Source organism: Manis javanica, chromosome 6 (genome assembly GCF_040802235.1).
Source record: "Manis javanica isolate MJ-LG chromosome 6, MJ_LKY, whole genome shotgun sequence".
NCBI classification, from domain to species: Eukaryota; Metazoa; Chordata; class Mammalia; order Pholidota; family Manidae; genus Manis; species Manis javanica.
The window spans coordinates 11677086-11696381 of NC_133161.1; the positions used below are offsets into that span (position 1 = coordinate 11677086).

General features: G+C 42.9%; 1 protein-coding gene across 1 annotated transcript in view; it reads right to left on the reverse strand.

Moving 5' to 3' along the window:
• Window positions 1-19296, reverse strand: part of LOC108399287 (maltase-glucoamylase) — a 179190-nt gene that overhangs the window by 114880 nt on the left and 45014 nt on the right. Inside the window, exons 23-40 of the mRNA XM_073239855.1 lie at window positions 18907-18956; window positions 18325-18492; window positions 16761-16913; window positions 16231-16425; window positions 14661-14815; window positions 13482-13650; window positions 13125-13221; window positions 12222-12334; window positions 11014-11139; window positions 9915-10043; window positions 9534-9644; window positions 9165-9227; window positions 4617-4751; window positions 4149-4236; window positions 3188-3326; window positions 2252-2385; window positions 2099-2133; window positions 1896-2012 (exon numbers count right to left, since the gene is read on the reverse strand). Of these exons, the coding sequence (XP_073095956.1) occupies window positions 1896-2012; window positions 2099-2133; window positions 2252-2385; window positions 3188-3326; window positions 4149-4236; window positions 4617-4751; window positions 9165-9227; window positions 9534-9644; window positions 9915-10043; window positions 11014-11139; window positions 12222-12334; window positions 13125-13221; window positions 13482-13650; window positions 14661-14815; window positions 16231-16425; window positions 16761-16913; window positions 18325-18492; window positions 18907-18956 (2177 nt within the window). The remainder of the gene's footprint in view (window positions 1-1895; window positions 2013-2098; window positions 2134-2251; window positions 2386-3187; window positions 3327-4148; window positions 4237-4616; window positions 4752-9164; window positions 9228-9533; window positions 9645-9914; window positions 10044-11013; window positions 11140-12221; window positions 12335-13124; window positions 13222-13481; window positions 13651-14660; window positions 14816-16230; window positions 16426-16760; window positions 16914-18324; window positions 18493-18906; window positions 18957-19296) is intronic.

Below are 19296 nucleotides of genomic sequence, written 5' to 3' on the forward strand. Positions count from 1 at the left end.
AATCCCACTTGATCATAGTATATGATTCTTTCAATGTGCTGTTGAATTTGATGTGCTAATATTTTGTTGACAATTTTTGGATCTATATTTATCAGGGATATTGGGTTTTAGTTTTCTTGTAGTGTTCTTATCTCACTTTAGTATGAGGGTAATGCTGGTCTTGTAAAATGAATTTTGAAGTGTTCCTTCCTCTCAATTTTTTGGAAGTTTGAGGAGGTCATGGTGGTAATTCTTTGAAAGCATGATGGAATTCACTAGGGAAAGCATCTGGTGTTGGGTTTCTCTTTGTTAGATTTTTTTATTACTAATTCAATCTCCTTATTCATTATCACTCTGTTTAGATTTTCTATTTCTTCATGATTCAGTCTTGGTGGGTTGTATGTTTCTTGCAATTTATCTATGTCTTGTAAGTTTTCCAATTAGTTGGTTTATAACTGTTCATAGTCTCTTTGATCCTTTGTATTCTGTGGTATCACTTGTAATGTCTCCTTATTCATTTATATTTTTATATATTTGAGTCTTCTCTCTTTCATTCCTAGGAAATCTATCTAAAGATTTGTCAATTTTGTTTATCTTTTCAAAGACCCAATTCTTAATTTTGTTCTTTGGTTTTGTTTTCTGGTCTCTATTTCATTTATTTGTTTTGATCTTTGTTAATTCCTCTTCTACTAACTTTGAGCTTAGTTTGTTCTTTTGCTAATTCCTTGAGGTACAATGTTAAGTTGTTTATTTGAGATTTTTCTTTTTTCTTAATGTAGGTGTTTATCATCATAAACTTCCCTCTTAGAAATGCTTTTGCTGCATCTCAAAAGTTTTGGTATGTTGAGTTTCCATTTTCATTTGTTTCAAGATTTTTAAATTTCTCTTTTGGTATCATCTTTAACACATTATTTAATTTGTGAATTTTCCAGTTTTCCTCCTGTTATTCATTTCCAGTTTCCAGAGAAGACATACAAATGGTCAATGGGCACATGAAAAGGTACTCAATGTCACTCATCATTGAGGAAATACCAATCAAAACCACAATGAAATATCACCTCACACCTGTTAAAATGGCTGTTATCAAGAAAACAAAAAATAACGAGTGTTGGTGAGAATGAGGAGAAAAGGGAAACCTGGTACAGTGTTGGTGGGAATGTAAGTTGGTGCAGCCACTATGGAAAACCGTTAAGGATGTTTCTCAAAAAATTAAAACCAGAATTACTATATGATCCAGCAATCCCCACTTCTGGGTATATTTCCAAAGGAAATGAAATTAGCAACTCAGAAGAGACCTGCACCCCCGTGTTTACTGCGGCACTAACTCATGAGGAAGCAACTTATATGTCGACTGATGAGTGAATTAATAAAGAGGATGTGGCAAATATAGACAATGGAATAATATTCACCCACAAGAAAGAAGGAAATCCTGCCATCTGTGACAAAATGGATGGACCTTGATGGTATTATGTTAAGTGAAATAAGTCAGAGAAAGAAAAATACTGTATGTTATCACTTAATGTGGGATCTAAAACAGCGGAACAGAGTAGAATGGTAGTTATCAGGGGCTGGGAGAATGGAAAAAAATGGGGAGATGTTGACAAAGGGTACAAACTTCCTGTTACAAGATAAATATATCCTGGGGATCTAATGTACAGCATGGTGACTATAGTTAACAGTACTGTATTACGTACTTGAAAGTTGCTAAGAGAGTAAATATTTATGTTCTCATCATGAAAACAAATGATATTTATGTGAGGTGATGGGGGTATTAACTAACTCTACTATGGTAATCATTTTACAATATGTAAGTGTATAAAAAATTTTTTAAACATGAGGGTTTAATGGTTTTGAAAATGTCCCTAGGGAATACAGAGTGATTAGCTGTAGCTCCAAACTACCAGCTAATGTCCTACCCTAGTCCCGATGGTGTTGTGGTTCCTTGAGAAGGGGTAAAAGGCCCCCAGTTGCATCCAGCGAGCACACATCTCATATTCAGCATCTTGAAAGAACCCACAAATATCTGCTCCCGTCTGAAACAATAAAATGAGTCTGTTAATGATTTCTGAAAGATGTCACCATCTGCTTCAGGATTAAGAGTGATCCGAAAGACACTTACATAGGATATGCCAAAGAGGCTGAACTCCATCATGCCTGCAGTGGAAACCACAGCTGCGTCAGACGGGACACTCGCCAGCCCCTCCTCCTTCCTCCTGGGAGAATCCCGCCTCCCCTCCCCGCCAGCAGAGGGCCCTGGGCTAAGCCCGCACACCGATGACGGATTTCTTAAGCTGGTCCCAGGCGGCCGTATTGTCTCCCAGCCAGTGTCCAGCCCAGCGGCCAGAAGAGGGGAACGTGGAGCGTGTGATGACGATCCCTCGCTGGCCTGTCACCTCCTGCACAGCTCTGGTTGGGGGGAACAAGGAGGTGATGGAGGGCAGGTCACAGGAGGAGAGGCCACAGAGCTGCTAAGTCTAGTGTGTGGTCACAGACTGTTTCCTCCATAATGAGGTCCCCACTGACTCCAGATGATGCAGATAATAAGAGTTGTGCCTTAATGTAATGTTTCATAATGTTTTATAAGAACTTCACCATGTGCTAAACTTACTAGAGCACCTAAAAACAATGAATAATCCCTAAATTTTACTATTTACTCCATACTTAGTGCTATGAATTTGGAGAGGAAGAAGGTAAATCCCTCCATATGGCGTTCCTCAGGGTAATTCCTACTCATTGACTGAGCTCACAAAATGGGACAGTGCTGATTCAGTAGGACATCGGTTGGCTATCCGACAAGAATGACCCCCTCACCCCCCAAAAAAAAATCCCAACAGAAATGAGCTACTTTTGAAATAACGAAAGAGAGATATCTGGTCCTCTCGGTTCCCTGTGCCTCTTATAGTTGGTTATTATAGCCTCGGTAGCACCGTTGATAATTGCCCACGTCTCCCTGTGGGTCTTGCCGATGAGGATGACTGGTCTCTCACTGGCAGAACCTTGCCTTCTTTAAATCTGTATCCCTGACTGTGAGTGCAGGGCCGGGCTCCGTACTATGAGTGTTTATTTAATAAATGAGAATTATGACATAATGGTAATTAAAATCTTCTTAACCCTTACAAAGGGAGTGTAAGGAAAAGGAGGGTGGCCTCATCAGTCACTGGCTTTCCCTGCCAGTTGTGCCAACTGGAGAAGGGAAATGGCAACTCACTCGTATGTGGGTCTGGTCTGGGACCAGCCGTACAGGTTGTGCACGTCGTAGTGCCGCACCAGGGAGCCGTCTGGCAGGACCTGCTGACTCTCCATGCACAGGGTCTTGCTGCTCAGGCCCCTGTCCCTGGACTCCAAATCTGAAGAGAAAGATCTAGGGATGTGAAGGTCAGCCCTGATCCTGTGGCTCCCTGACCCTTCTCAAGGGTTTAGACTCTGAATTTTAAGATGAACTTGACCCCTGCAGGGGTCCCTCTCCTTCCCAAGGGTATGGAATGGTGCACAGCTTTGAGCCGCAATGACATCCCCAGGTGTTTCCAACAGCAAGTACTCAGGAGGGTTCTCCAGGGGGAGGCAGGGGCTGGGCAGGAACACACAGCTGTCAACCACTATGTGACAGGCTCCAATCTAGGCTTTTAACATGCAGATGATTTCATGTAATTCTTATCATAACTCTATAAAGAAGATATCATTATCCCCTTTTTACAGTTAAAAAAACTGAGATTTGGAAACATCAATTAATCTGTTGAAGGTCACACAATTCACAGAGAGTATAATTTCTGGAGCTTAGATATGAACAAAAATATAATGCCAAAGTCTATCGACCCCATGATATGGTAAGCCACTACTGTCCCCCTTCTGGTGGCACCACAAATACCTGGGGGGTGGAATTTACATAAGCCTGAAGAAGTTAGAAACTTAGCTGTAGAAGCTTTTGGAGACATTATCACTGTTAAGTGTTTTCTGAACCTATTTGAGAAATTCACCCACTGTTGCCAGTAACTTGCGTACACCCAACTGGGTCAAGCGCTTAAAGAGCGTTTGTCTCTGGCTCCCCCAAAACCACAGCAGCATTGAGGACATGCCCTGAGCAGTCAGGCTAAGCCCCTGGCGACTGGGCTTGTGCAGGCTCACTCCTCGAGGCCCTGGTCTGGCCAGCAGACAGGGCCAAGGATACTTACGCGGCATATAGGGAGGGTGATTCAGAAAGGAACTCCTGCAGCCTGGAGGAACTGCCCCATTCACAAAGCTCGCTGGTTCATTCATATCCTAGAAATGAAAACACAGATTCATCTGACTTTTAAAAATAACTACATCCTGTCAATTCAAAGACAAGGAAGTTGTGAATGAATCATTTGCCACCCAGCAACCCCACAGAGATTGGCCATGGGGACTCATCCAATCCAGTTGAGAACTGACGAGACAGATCAATTAAACCCTACAGAATGACTGACTAGACAGTTTTATAAAATTCTCCCTCAAGGTGTGAGGCAAAACTCAACTCCAAGGAATCCCTAGTAATCACCTTGGAAGTTTTATTGCAGAAACTTCAAGCAAGGTACAAGGTGTGAGGAATATCAGAGATGTTGCATTCCTGACTGGAGAAATTGCACACCTATCCATGTACACACAGACACACCCACACTTACAATCCATATGCCATCGAACTTCAAGCTCTTCTCTGGATTTCGTGGATTGGTGTATAGTTCCTTCAACTCCCTCTTCCACCATGTGGCAGTTGAATTACGGAAAAAGTCTGGGAAGGCCACATAAGCTCGGTATTGCTGTAAAAATCAAATATAATTTATTTGTTCCAAACAAACCTATTAACCAGCAAACAGGCATTTCCTGGCATTTCTAGGCATGCAAAACCCTGGCCTACTTGGTGACAGACAATCCAAACAGAGCCTAAGTAATACTCTTTCTTGGCTTATTCAAAATGCAATGAGCACACAAGAGATACTAGCACAAATCAGACGACTTCTTAGCATTTGGAAAGCATCCATGGACTGTTTTCCAATTTTATCAACATGAAAGGTAGCAATCAACACCCTAACGTCACTATCTCATGTATTAGATGCCCAGACTTCAACATCTGTCCTGCAATTCCCTAAGCACTCCTCAAAGACAAAGCATGAGCCAGGGGAGGCTGCAGCCTGAAAGGACTGACGTCATCAGTTGGGTGATGCAGTCAACAGACAGGAAAGAAACAGCCAGGGGATCACCTGTCTCATTCCCACTGGGGAAAGGAGGAGAGAGGTAGGGCTGCATTTTATTATATTAGACTGTCTAACTAGGATGCAACTGTGTTTTCTATAGTATCAGAATGACTTGAAAACTACAGTTAGACGTCAAGTCAATTGGGAGGACTTAAAGAGGAATTTCAACTCTCTTCCTCTCTTTCTGCCTCAAATAATAAAAGATATTTCTTTATTTTGACCTGGAAAGTAGAATCAGAGCTTAACTGTACTGTAAACTTTTTGAGAACAAGGGCTGTGTTTTATATTCTGGTTAGTCTTTATATTCCCCCCCAGCTTAGAAACTGACCGAAATTCTCAGTGCGTGATTGTGAATTCACACCACTTAGCAGCAGCAAATACTCAAAAATTTCTATACAGCCCATGCTGCTTGCTGTGGAACTTTGCGGTCCTTTGTGTGCCTCAGTAAGCAGGCACCTCTATGTCATCAGTGCCTTCCAGGAGTAAAGGGCTAAGTAATGCTGGTGGCAGGGGCAGGGCAGAACAACAGGAAGAGAACTTGGTCTAGGGAACTTCCAGTTCTTACGCACAATAGACAGAAGGCAAGTAGGAACGCATATGTCCAGATGAAAGGCAAAATGAGCACAAAGAAGAAAACAGAAATGGATCAGAATGCAGGGAACTGGAGCAGAGCCCGGAGAGGGCAGTGGATGCCATCACTGAGATTCTCGTGAAAGGGAGGCATGCCAGGGAGTCTTTTTGTTAGGACAATAGAGGTAGAAACACGGAACTAGAAGAAGAGAGCCTTTCATCAGAAGCAGAGAGCTCCGGCTCAGTCAGGGAGAGGAGGGAGACAGGATTAGAATAAACAGTCAGTTCCTGCCGTGTCTGAGTCGTAACTGAATCCTATATGCGAGGCAAGTGAGAAATTTGACCAACTTTGACTTATTCATCTTACTGAAATGTGCTCTGATTATCCATGAAATAAAAGATGCTCTGCCATTCCCCAGGGTGCCGGCTCTGCCTCACTCCTGTCTGTATTCAGCTCTTGCCTTATTGCCTCTGCCTCACTTTCCCTGCTCCTCAGTGTGAGGTACCACCTGCATGTGTGCATGTAAGGACCACTTATCCCAGTCCATCGTGTACCACCAAAATGCAATTCCTATATCCTATCCCAGACTTACTGAATTAAACCTCTGAGTTTCAGACTCAGAAATCTTTTTTATAGGCTTCCTGCTGTGTTCTGTTTGATTTAAAAACTCCCTCAGCCAGGCCAGACCTACATATCACTAGCTTCATCCCACCAGCTTCATCAACTGGTTCTTACTAATATAGTTATATTCCATGTATTGAGCATGTCTTAGGTGCTACCTACTAGATATTATGATACCCTAAAGAAGCGCTTCTAATCAGGGGCACAGTTGGCATTTGGGGCAAGAGAATTCTTGGTGGGAAACCCTTTGCAATCAGAACTAAGGTCTTCCTTGGTCCCTGCACACTAAATGCCATTTGGTGTCCCCTTGTGATAACCAAAACTGTCCCACAGATTTCCAAATGCCCGCACGGTGGCGGTGTTGCTCCTAATGGCTGATAAACTGCAGGGCTCACATAGTGGCAGCCAACCTCTTGATTGCTGATGTGACCCCTCCACACACCACCACCTTTCACAGCACAATGATTTAAAAGTTAGAGTACTGGCATAAAAACAGATACATAGACCAATGAAAAAGAAATCCCAGCAATAAATCCACACATACACGATCAATTAATCTTTAATAAGGGCACCAAGAACATGTTAGTCTCTTCAATAAATGGTGCTGAAAAAAACTGGATACCCACATGTGAAAGAATAAAACTGGACCCCTGTTTTATACCACTCACAAAAACAATATCAAAATGAATCAAATACTTAAATGTAAGACCTTCAACCACAAAAATCCTAGTAGAAAACATAAGGGAAAAGCTCCTTGCCATTAATCTTGCAAATGATTTTTTGGATATGATACCAAAAGCACAAGCAACAAAAACAAGTGGGAAAAATAAACAAGTGGGACTGTATCAAACTAAAAAGCTTGATTTTTAGGAAACAACCAACAAAATAAAAAGGCAAGTTATAGAATGGGAGAAAATATTTGCAAACCATTTATCTGATAAAGGGTTAATATCTAAAATATATAAGGTGAATATCCAAAAACACGTAACTCAACACATAGCAAAGAACTCAAACTGATTAAAAAATGGACAAAGGACCTGACTAGACATTTTCCAAACACAAACAAAGGCCAACAGGTAGATGCTTAGCATTACTAACCATCAGAGAAATGCCAATCAAAGTCACAATGAGATAATCATCTCACACCGGTTAGGATGGCTTTTATCAAAAAGACAAGAGATAACAAGTATTGGTGAGGATGTGGAGAAAAAAGACCCCCTGTACACTGTTGGTGGGAATATCAGCTGGTACAGCCATTATGGAAAATAGTATGGAGGTTTCCCAAAAAATTTAAAGTAGAGTCACCATATAACCCAGGAATCCCATTTCTGGGTATTTATATCCTGAAGTAAATTGAATCCTGTCTGGAAGAGAGATCTGCACTCCCATGTTCACTGCAGCATAATTCACAGTAGCCAAGATGTGGAAACAACCTAAGTTTCCACCAACAGATGAATGGATAAAGACAGGGCGGCATATACTACACACAGTGAGTATCACTCAGCCATGAGAAAGAAGGAAATCCTGCCATTTGTGACAACATGGATGAAACTAGAGGGTATTATGCTAAGTGAAATAAGCCAGGCAGAGAAAGACAAATATGTATGATCTCACTTATACATGGAATCTAAAAAGAGTTGAGTTCATAGAAACAGACAGTGGAGTGGCGGTTAGCAGGGGGCAGTGGGGTGAGGAAAATGGGGAAATGCTGGTAAAAGGGTATAAGCTTCATTTGTTAGGTGAATACATTCTGGAGATCTATGTACAGCATGGTGACTGTAGCTAATAATAGTGAATTGTATACTTAAGAGTTGCTAAAAGAGCGTATCTTAAGGATTCTCACCATGCCCCCCACACCACACACAAGTGGTAAGCGTGTGAGGTGATGGATGTATTAATTAGCCTGATAGTGGTAATCATTTCACAATATTTATGTATATCCAATCACATTGTATACTTTAAATATATACAATTTTATTTGACAATTGTACTTTAATTAAGCTGGGAAAAAATACTAAAAAAAAAAACCCAAATAAATACAAGTCCAGGAGTCCATGACCCTGAACATCTCTGGCCTGGCAGATTTCTGTGTCCACGTGGGTTCCCTGGACCACCAGACTGAAAGTGAGCTTTTGTGAGAAGCAACAGGGAGAGGGGAACACTGGGTCCTCTCCCTGGAATTTTATCTGAGAGCCATTACAAATAAGAGCTTGTTCCGAGAAGAGGGTAAGTTTTAACATAAGGCTGGAAACTGGGAGGTAAAAGCAAAGGTGAGAGACCCAAGGCAGGATGGGAGAGAACTGCAAGAGCCAGGAGGGAGAAGCCTGTGCGTGAAGATCAGAGGCACAGAGAAGAAGATCCAATAACCAAAGGCAGTGGCTGGAGACTCTGTTAAATGAGATACTCAAGGCACCACTAACAGAGGCAACAACAAATACATGAATTCAGGGAAAACATATTATTTCTCAGGGGTGGAAATGTCAAGGGCTTTTGGACTATGACAGCCTTGGACTTGAAACCACCACCCTGTTACCTAAAACATGGACAAGTAATTCAAGCTCTATGAATCCTAGTTATGCTGAGGATAACAATAATACCTACCTTCCAAATGGGAGTTAAAATACTACATGTAAAGTAAGGGGCACAGAGATGGACCCACAGGACATGTTCCTCGATGTATTTCCTCACCACGCCCATGCCCACCACATGGGGATGTCCAGTCCTGAGTACGGCTGCACCTTCGTGGCAACCCTGACCTTACCCAACATCCAGAAAGGGCCCTTTACCTCCACTTGACTTTCCCAGTCTAGAGATGCATTTATAATGACATTAGGAAAATCGGGCCAGACCTGTGGAGAGAAAAACGTTCAAAAGTGAAGCCCTAGATAATTTCTCTTACATAGTATTTCCTAAGAAACTATAAACCTGGTGTTAGGGGTGATAACATTTCGGTTTTCATGTAGCATCGATCTAGAGAAAAGTGGATTGCATGATGCACGTAACATTCCTTAAAACGTCCTGTGTTGACAACTACTGATTAAGAAAACAAGAACTTCTAACCTCAAAGCCCAAGTGGAAAAGACCAAAAGAAACCTACATGCCTAACAGGTCCCCACCCCCAGGTGGAGATGAGCGAGTCACTGCTCCAACCATACCTTTCCCCAGACAATGCCTCCCCCATTTGGGTCTTTGATGAAGACGTCATCCTCCACACCCCGAGTGAATGCAGGATAGGGCTTTGTTTCATTGCCAGAAATGGCTGGGTCCTGCAATCAAAGCACAGGTCAGGTGAGAAAATCAAAGCTAGGGAACGACTTGGGACGGAAAGGAGAACTCTTCAGAAGGGAAGGTACCAGCTTCCACTCGCACTGTAGAGCTTCCGGGAATCCTGGGAAATACACTCATTAAATATCAGCTTCTCTGCTGGTCACATGAGTGCAAACAACGTAAAGCCTTTTCCACCACAGCCTACCCACCTTCCCAAACATGGAGGAGTGTTCCAGACGTGGGAACCCTCCCTCCACATGGGCACTAACCAGAATGAGGACGACCCGCAGCCCGTCTGCCTTCATGCGAGTGATCAGAGCTGGAAATCCAGCAAACCTGGGGTTGAGTGTGAAGTCCAGCTGCCGCTCCATGTAGTCGATGTCTGAGTACTGCACATCCTGGGGAAGCACACAAGGAAACGGAGAGGCTGGTGCTCGTGAAATCTAGATTCTGGACGGGCACAACCCTCCGCTAACCGAGAGTGGATTTCAGAGGGCTTCTTTTTGACTCGAATCCCAGCTCTGTCATTTGTTTAGGTACTAGGTTATGAGAAATTTTAGAATGTTCAGTCACAAAACAGAAAAAAAACATTTAGGTTTTTTAGTAGCTTATTTAGTAGCATCCTTAAATTAGATGATTATTCAACAGGGCTGTTGTGAGGATAAATGGAAACAGCAGATGAGCAAGTGCTTTGTAAACACCCACTATAAGTAGTGATTGTAGTTCCTTCTCCCAAGAGAAAACAACAGCGGCACTGTGATTGCTTTGGAATGTCCAGTCGGGGGCTTATTAGATGCAGCTTTGTTATTCAGAATGAAATACTGCATGCTATACTTTCCATTAATAGCAAAATACGCAGAATACAAATTAACATGTAAGTGGCTTAATGGGATCATTATTGGACTCCTCTTCTCCTCACTGGAAGGACAGCGTTTTTTTCCAATTGTATTTCCTCTGGGAAGAGCCCCCAAGATCCCTACACTGACTGGGGACTGGCTCAAAGCTAGGGGAGCACCCTACTGCAAACCCCAAAGCAAAACTACTCTTTGGGCAACCTTTATTCTTATGATATCAAGAATGTTTTTGACTAATATTTGGAATTCATATAAAAGAAACAGAAGCATAATATAGCAGAAAGAACTCTGGAACTGACCGTGTGTCCTCTTCCTTTGGCAAATCGCTGTGATTCTTCAAGATGGGAAGAATAACCCCACCTAATAACATCACTGGGTTGGGATGAGGCTTAGCATGGTATTGCATGAGAAAGCACTTTGTAACTTTATAGAACCCCACAAAAATCAAAGTAATCCAACAACTGATGTTGGTCATGAGGTCCCACAGCCAGAACACCACAGACGGAGAACGTACATAGGGAACCTGGGCAGCCACCATCTCCTCGTACAAGCTGGCAATCTCAGAGTCGTTCTGGTATCCATAGCGACACAGATGAAACCCCAAGGCCCAGTAAGGAACCATCACTGGCCGACCAATCAACTAGAAAACAGACAGAAAAACTGGTCTTTAAAAAGAAGAATCTGGATTGAAGTTGTACACACAGTAGTAAGAATATTTTTCCAGAGTCACAAGTTAGATTATCAACAAACTCAAATCCGGAAAGAAACTAAGAGGATGCAAAGTCCCTGGGATAACCTGAAGACAGCTTCCTGCCAGCCCTGACCTACCCCCTAGGAATTCTGGGAAATCTAATTTTACTGATTTGAGAGGCAGTCCAGCTTGTGAAGAGTACAGAATCCAGGGGAAAAATGCCCAGGTAACCACACAGCCTCCAATCCCTGCTGGCTATGCAACTATGGGCAAAAGTTAAGTGACCTCTTGGGTATTAAGATTCTTCACTACTATATTGGGGGATAATAATAATATTTGCTTCGTAGTGTTTGTGAGGACTGGATGAGTTACTATATGTAAAGTACTCTGACATCCATAGATAATAGATCAGTAACATCAAGTTATATACACGTTGGTTGCTTCGAAGCTACAACTGTCATGACCACTGTGAACACCATCACCTCTCCCACCACCAACAATACCATTACACCACCACCACCACCCATCACAGTCTCCATCGCCGCCACCACCACCACTATCACCACCATGATCTCTATCACTACCACCATCACCACCACCATCACTACCACCATCTCCATCACTACCACCATCACCACCACAATCTCCATTACCACCACCATCACCGTCACCATCACTCCACTACTGCCGCCATCATAACCACTACTACAGTACCCTTACCACTACCTGCAACACCATTACCTCTCCACTACCTCCATCACTACATTGCTGTCACCCCTACCACCACCCCTACCACCACCATTGCCAAAGGCAACTAGTACCACTACTATTTCTGCTACTTCACAGTGCTTGGAAAGGCTACACATTTAATGGTTATTAGGATACATTTTTTCTCCTTATTTTATAATCTACCTGTCTCCCAGAAAGACCAGCAATTCCAGTTATCATCTGAGAGCTATCCTAGTGAATGCGGATTTGGCACTCAGGCTATACTGTGTCAATATTTGATGACCAATTGAATTCTCTCCTACCTCTGTGTACTGCTGAGTGACAAGCTCTGGAGTTGGCCCCAAGAACACATAAAAGTCCAGAATTCCTCCTATGGTGCGGTATGTCAATGCAGGCAGGGGCTGGAACGTCACATCTGAAAATATCGGAAAATACTAATCAAGCTGGAAACCCTCAAGGTGAGAAATTACCCCTGAAATTCACACTGTCTCCCTTTTCCTATGCCTCCCTGCTGTAGAGTATTAAGAGCACGTATTTTCCCTGTACCTACACAGAATCAAAGAAGTCAGGTGAAAGTCAATAGGGCCCCACCCCTGGACTGTTTTCCCTTTGGGCTGCTTTATTATCTTATTACAGGTTTTGTCACTCTGTTCTTTTTAAATTATTATAACTTTCATTTTAGAATAGTTTAAGACTTACAAGAAATTACCAAATAGCAGTGAGAGCTCTCTTGTATTCTTCCCCCAATGATAACGCCCTGTACAATCATCGCCCATCATCATCACCAGGCAACTGACATCAATGTAATACTATTAGTCAGATTCTACCCATTTTTATGTGATGCTTTCTCCCCCTCCTGATTTTCCACCCCTGCGCCAGTATCATGCCCTCAGAGCGAGCCCTCTCACCCCCAGCTTCACCACTAACTCACATGATGTAGATGACTCCCACTCACTGACCTCCGGGATATTAGGGACTTGCTTGGTTTTGCTAACCCTTGTTACATTACTTTTGGCAAATAAGAGTTAATTCTTGTTACCACATGTTACTGAACTTAAATAAATGGAAAGGCTAAATGGAAAAAAAAGAAACTGTCTATAAGATAATGAGTTTTCAGACTTCCAGGGACAGCTATGTCAAACAGTCTCAGTTACTCAAGAATGACTGGTTCACAAAACTAAGTGGAGATGCTGGCGCCGTCTTACCCATGGCATTGCTGTTCAGCAGGAGCACTCCGTGGGCACTGCCGTCCTCCTCCAGGCCCATGTAGTAGGGGTGGACGCCATAGGAGTTCTTCTTGTACTGGGAGAGTCATGGGGGAGAAGCGGCAGGAGGTTAAAAGACACTGTAGCTGAGAAAGAAATTCAACACAAAATGATAAGGTGTGTCTAGTTTTCTCTATGAAATAAGCTAAATGCCTGGACAGCAAAGGAGACTGAGCATTGGCCCACTTGTCTAAATGCAGAACGACCATCCGGAATGAGTGTGGGAAGGTGAAGCGTGAAGCATACACAGTGGGTGGAGAGAAGCCGAGACACAAATCCCGAATGCTCTGCCCTTACCCCTGGTGGCTGGTCTCGGGAAAACATGCCCCACGTGTGCCAGTTCAAGTCTCTCCGAAACGCTGTGTGCTCAGTCTCCCCAAAGCCATAGATGTACTGGGAGGGAAGGCGAGTGGAGATGCGGATGAACATGTCATTGAAGGTGAAGCCAAGGAGCTGAGAGTCCCAGCTGCAACAAACGGGTGTGTTAGAAAAGGAACGGGCTACCCTCTTGGCTTCAAGGAGCTGGCTTTTCAAGAACAACAGAACTCTTGATACCGTCTCTCCACCCAGGACCCTGTCAACCTCCCAAACAAATCACAGTCTAGCTGACTGAAATCATCATAGATGTCCTTGTTAAAGGCACAGGAGGCAGCCTTCATTCTTCTATTTCCCTCTATCACTGCCCCTCCTAGGTCTCCCTCTAGAATGCCGATCTCACTTCTCACGGTCTCGGCTGCTGCGGGCGCACACCAGCCCTGGCTTCTGCTCTTGCTGCTGACAGTCCATGTGCTACACAGCATCCAGAGTGACATTTTTAGAAGTATCTCACTTCGTGTCACTCCTTTGTTTACAACTCTTCAGTGATTTCTCATTAAAACATCTTATGAAGCCTGCAAGGCCATTCCTGATCTGAAGCCCACCTAAGCCCCAGCTTCATCTCCCTCCACCCACCTCCTTACTTTCTATGTTGCTCCAACCACACTGGACATTTTCCCCCCTTAATATTACAAATCTGCTCCTGTTTCAGGGCCTGTGCACTTGTTATTCCATCTGTATGAAATGTCCTGCCCCTCCCCCCAGATCTCCCCACAGTGTTTCCTTCTCACCAGGTCCTGTTTCAAATGTTACCTTCTCTAAGAAGCCTATTCTGACCACAGTATCAAAAGCAGTAACCACCCCATAACTCTTGAATTACCCTGTTCTTTTCCCTATCATGAGAAGAGAGACCTCATCTCTATTACCACCTAATACAGAGAAAGCCTTCCATAAACGTTTGTTGAATAAATTCCCTAAATACATGCAACTGCTTCAATAATTATTGTCAGGGGACTGAAAATTTCTCAAAAGAATGGACCCAAAGGAAAAAACTTATTCATGAATCTGGAGATGCTTTGAGCCAGGATATCTCCAAGGACGATGAGCCAGGCAATGAATGTACAGGTAACCATAACTCCAAATCAGTCTAGGAGCACTTACATTACAGTGTTTGTACTCTTCCGACGAATTTCAATCCCAAATGGATTACTCTTAATGAGGACATCATAAAGTTGACTCTCAGAGGTGCTGGATGGAACCACGGGTGTGTTGAGAGGGACTGGGACTTCATACCGATTGCTATTTGGATCATAAATCTAGGATGAAGGGAAAAATTTAGGGAAAGCATAAGACTCTTGAAACCTATACTCTTGGCCAGAACCTTGATGCCTTTCACAAAGAGTCTGAATCTACATTTCTCTGTCTACAGGACATATTGTTTCCCAGCCTGATACTGACACCATACTAAATGCTAGACTGAATAAGACATGATTATTGTTTTTAAGAAATTCACAAGCTAATGGGGAGGTGAAAGAGACGTACCTACAAAATCTGGGTGATGAAAGGTGTAAATGCAGAGCTATACAGAAGTGTTGTGAGAGTGCAGAGAAGGGAACGCCTAATGGTATTTCCGGGAGATTGAGATGGTTTCATGGGAAAAATACAGGCTGAGTCTTAAAAGCTTTGCAGCCATTAACCAGGCTTAGAAAGGAAATCAAGCCATTCCTAGTAGAGAAATAAATGGAAAGGCACAGAGTATTAAAGCAGTATCAGAAAGAAGCAAATATTTTGGAAAGAGGTACTATATGATCAGAAGGTAAAGTAAGAACCCCAAGCCACTTCATTTATTTCAGACTCACTAGGTACCTACCACTTAGCCATGCTATCGTAAGGACAGAAATATAAAAGAACATCATCCCCGTATTAGAAGACATAAAAGAATTCATTGTTCAGGTAGGTAATCAGATTGTGAAGAACATTCTAGGCAATGCCTAATGTCTTTCATTTATTCTCTCAATAAACATCTGAGTGCTAACTATCTATATCTACCAGATTTCAGAGACACAAAGATGTAAGAACAAATTCCTGTCTTTGAGAAACTTTAAATGTAGTAGGGGAACAGACATAAGAATAGCCATCCTAGTCCTTACATGTAGTTAAATCATAAAAAGGAAAGTAATCACTACACTCTTATGGCTATTTCACAGATATCCTATATTCAGTGTCCAAAGTTGAGCTCGTCATGTCATTTTGCCCAAGACCAAACCTTTCTATGTCCCTAGTTACTGTCACCATCATCCACGTAGAGACACAAGCAATCCTTCTTGATGCTTCCGGCTCCCCATCACCTAACTGCAGTCATCACCGGACCCTGGAATCCTGCCTCCTCAGTGTCTGCTGTTGCCTGCGCTTTCCTGTGCCTGGTCTAAGCTCACTCCCTCACATGGGACGGTAGCCTCCTAGCATGTCTCTCCTTTCTCATTCTTGTCCTCCCAATCATTTTCCTTACAGTAGACACAATCATCTTTTTCAAAATGACAATTAGAGTAGGTCCACTGATCCGTCAGGGGTGTCCTTCTCTTTTGCAACTAGGATAATGACCTAGTATATCAGAACATGGTTAACTTAGAAGAGCAAACTTAATTTCAGGTTCTGTAAACTCGGCTAGCAAAACATGATGGAACTGAGGAGTGCCCAGTTAATACTTGATACATGTGCGGTGAACACATACCTTAAACTGCAGCATGGTGTTCTTATGGTAGGTCACCTTCAGCTGCAGGGAGTTCACGGGTGTTGAGGGAAAAGCATAAAGGGAAGACTTTGAGGTGATGACAGCTGTGGCCCCATGCGAGTCATACTGAACATCACTGACAGAGTACAGATCGTTGACGAAATAACAAAAAGGGACTCCAGGAACACTGGACGCCTGAAAAGTAAAGTCGAAATCAGCTCAGCATGTGGCCGTGGGGTCGCCAAGTGTAAAGGGGCTAGCAAAGGCAGCTCACAGGGAGATAACGCCAGACCAGCACTCTTTGTTTATATGCCCTTCGATGGTGACATAAGTTTAAATTCCTGGTGTCCTTGCAAAAAAAAAAGGCACTGCTCTTGTGTCTACGCTTTCTTTACATCCAGATGAAAACCCAGGTTCCTCCGGAAGCCCTTCCCTTCCATGGATTTTAAGCAGTGACGCAGTCACTGGTGCTATGCTCATGAGATTACAGACTAAGCTGAGAGGGCTTTAATGGGCACTGGCACTGTTACCTCCCAGGCACAGCCACGGGCTCTGCAGTTTTGTTCAGAAGCACCATCCTCATCAGGATAGCAGTCTATTTTTTCTGCATCCCTTATCTTCAGACCCCACTCCACCGTGTAGGCTTCTCCCAGGACAAGATTAATATCTGTGATAAGGGCAACCTGTAGGAATGAGCAAGTGATGAGGAAATTTAGCCTTGGGATAAAGGCCTTATAAGATCTGAGACTTCTGTTAGGAAAGGGAATAGAAATCAGACCAGACTTTCAACAACCCAAGGAACACCGCCCCGAGTTTACAGGAAGAGAGCTGACTCTGACTTCTCCAAGGACTTCGCTCAACTCCCCCATCAAGCTTGAACATTAGGTGAGGGACAATATAAACTGACATTCCCTATATGCTAGTTTGGGTTCCTGTCCCCTTCCCAGTAGTTTCCTGTGTATAAACCGTGTCACCCCACCACCCAAACTGTAGTCATGGGGATGAAGGTAGAGCATATTATGGTCGATGATACTGTGATATGTTGACAGACTGACAAAACTATTCTAGTTGGGGTAAGCACTGAATAATGTAGAAGACTGTCAAATCATTGGTTGTATATATGAAACCAATATAATATTATGTACCAACTATACCTCAATCAACAAAAAAGAAACAGTAATAAAAAATAAGAGTTCCTTTGTTCTTACAGCAATTTACTTAACAAACATTTACTGAGTTTGTTTTCATACATGTACCCTTCAGATGGCTTGCACTTTGCCATACACATAACCAACCATATGATACTTTATCCCTGACTTTATAATGTATGCATCCTCAGTATACGTTGTAAGAGACAAGTCAAATGTCACTAATGTATCGTTATGGTAGAAGACTAAATTTCCTTATTTTCTCCAAATTCAGAAGGTCTCTCACAAACCATGGGACCCAGTGGTGCCCAGTCCCAGGTCACCTGGAGTACCTGAGTAAGAAATATTTGGGGAAAAGCTTCCTCAGAATGGGAGGAGAACAGAGGAACTGATTAAACCTGTTCAAGAGCATGAGGCCTCACTCCAGTGAATGAAAACTATTTTATTTTCATTATCTAGCCAAATAAGTAGCCATTAGCTAGGCTCATCAAATCCTTTGACTTCCAGTATTTCTTAAAAGTGTGTGTTTTGGAGGGAGTCTATGTACCTTAAAACAGGGAAAAAAATGCACTTCAGAATTGTAATGAATGGAGAGCCCACCTGCACCTTTTCCCTTCCTAGCATCAGCCGGCAGCTGGCAGGCCCACTCTTCCTCTAACCCTGCTCCCCACATTCTTAACTTGGCTCGTCTTCTGCCCCAGTAGGAGGAAAGAGAAGACTGAGGGGCAGATAAGGGCCTAGGAACGAGAAGCCCATTCTCTTAGGCCCGTTTCTCAGCAGCTGCCTGGCTCATTCATGCCTCACTTTTTGTCTCTTAACCCTCTGATTCCCCCACCCCAGGCCCCAGAGCATGCTCTGGTCCTTCTGAAACACAGGCAACCTTGGCAAGGAGGAATGCCATAAGCTAGAAAGAATTCTATCTAGCTTCGACAAAGTGGATTTTTACCTGTAGGTTAGGATCATAAATGACATTAGGAGAGATCTGACTCGGGACGCCATTGTGTTTCACTGTAATGCTGTGGGGTTCCTGTGTACCAAGGATTTTAATCTCTTTAAATACTAAATTATTGGGATCTTTGTAGGTTGATTGCAAAATCTTCACATCCAAGCGGTTCTGCAAAACAATTAAGCACAAAAGTCTGCCTATAATATGCAGATTCTCAAATCACTCAAATAATCCATCCTAGACCAGATACCCCAAACTGCTCTGAACGCCTTTTAACTTTCTCTACTAATGCATGCTCAAGGAGCACTAACTTATTTTAATACTCTCCTGAGCCAGAGCGAGACACAGACATTTTTTTTAAATGCACTTAAAAAGATTGCTTTGATTCATCCATATCACTGACTCTTTTTACTAACATAAATAATTCAGTTATTGGGACTTAGTTCATAAATTGAAATGTGTTCACCTATAGTCATTAATGCACATGAAACTACAAACATAATTACACACATAGCCAAATACAAGTGAACTAATGGTCGGACAAAAGCCCACACCTAAGATTCATAAAAATATTCTACTCACTTGGGAGACAGAAAACTCACATAAGAGATAAACTTTATTGGCCACAGTATCTGAAAGTGAGAGAAAGATGAGTCAGACCCTGGCCTGCTCACCAGAGAAGAACAGGTGTCATCCCAGTTGTCTTTGAAGCTATATCTTGAGATTGACAAGATTATAGACAAAGTGTTCAGAGCAAACCTGATTTCCCTCTTGCTTTCAACCTTAACCTTGAAAATGTTCCCTGCCAAGTGCTTCCAAGGCATATATCTCAACTGCATCTATTTCTTGAGCTGAAGCCATAAGAGCTGTCAGTATACTGGAGCTAGAAAAACGTACATGGCCGGATACAAGCACGTCCCACTGGCATGGGTGTTTCTCACATCATCAGCGTTTGTTCAGAAGTATTCTGAG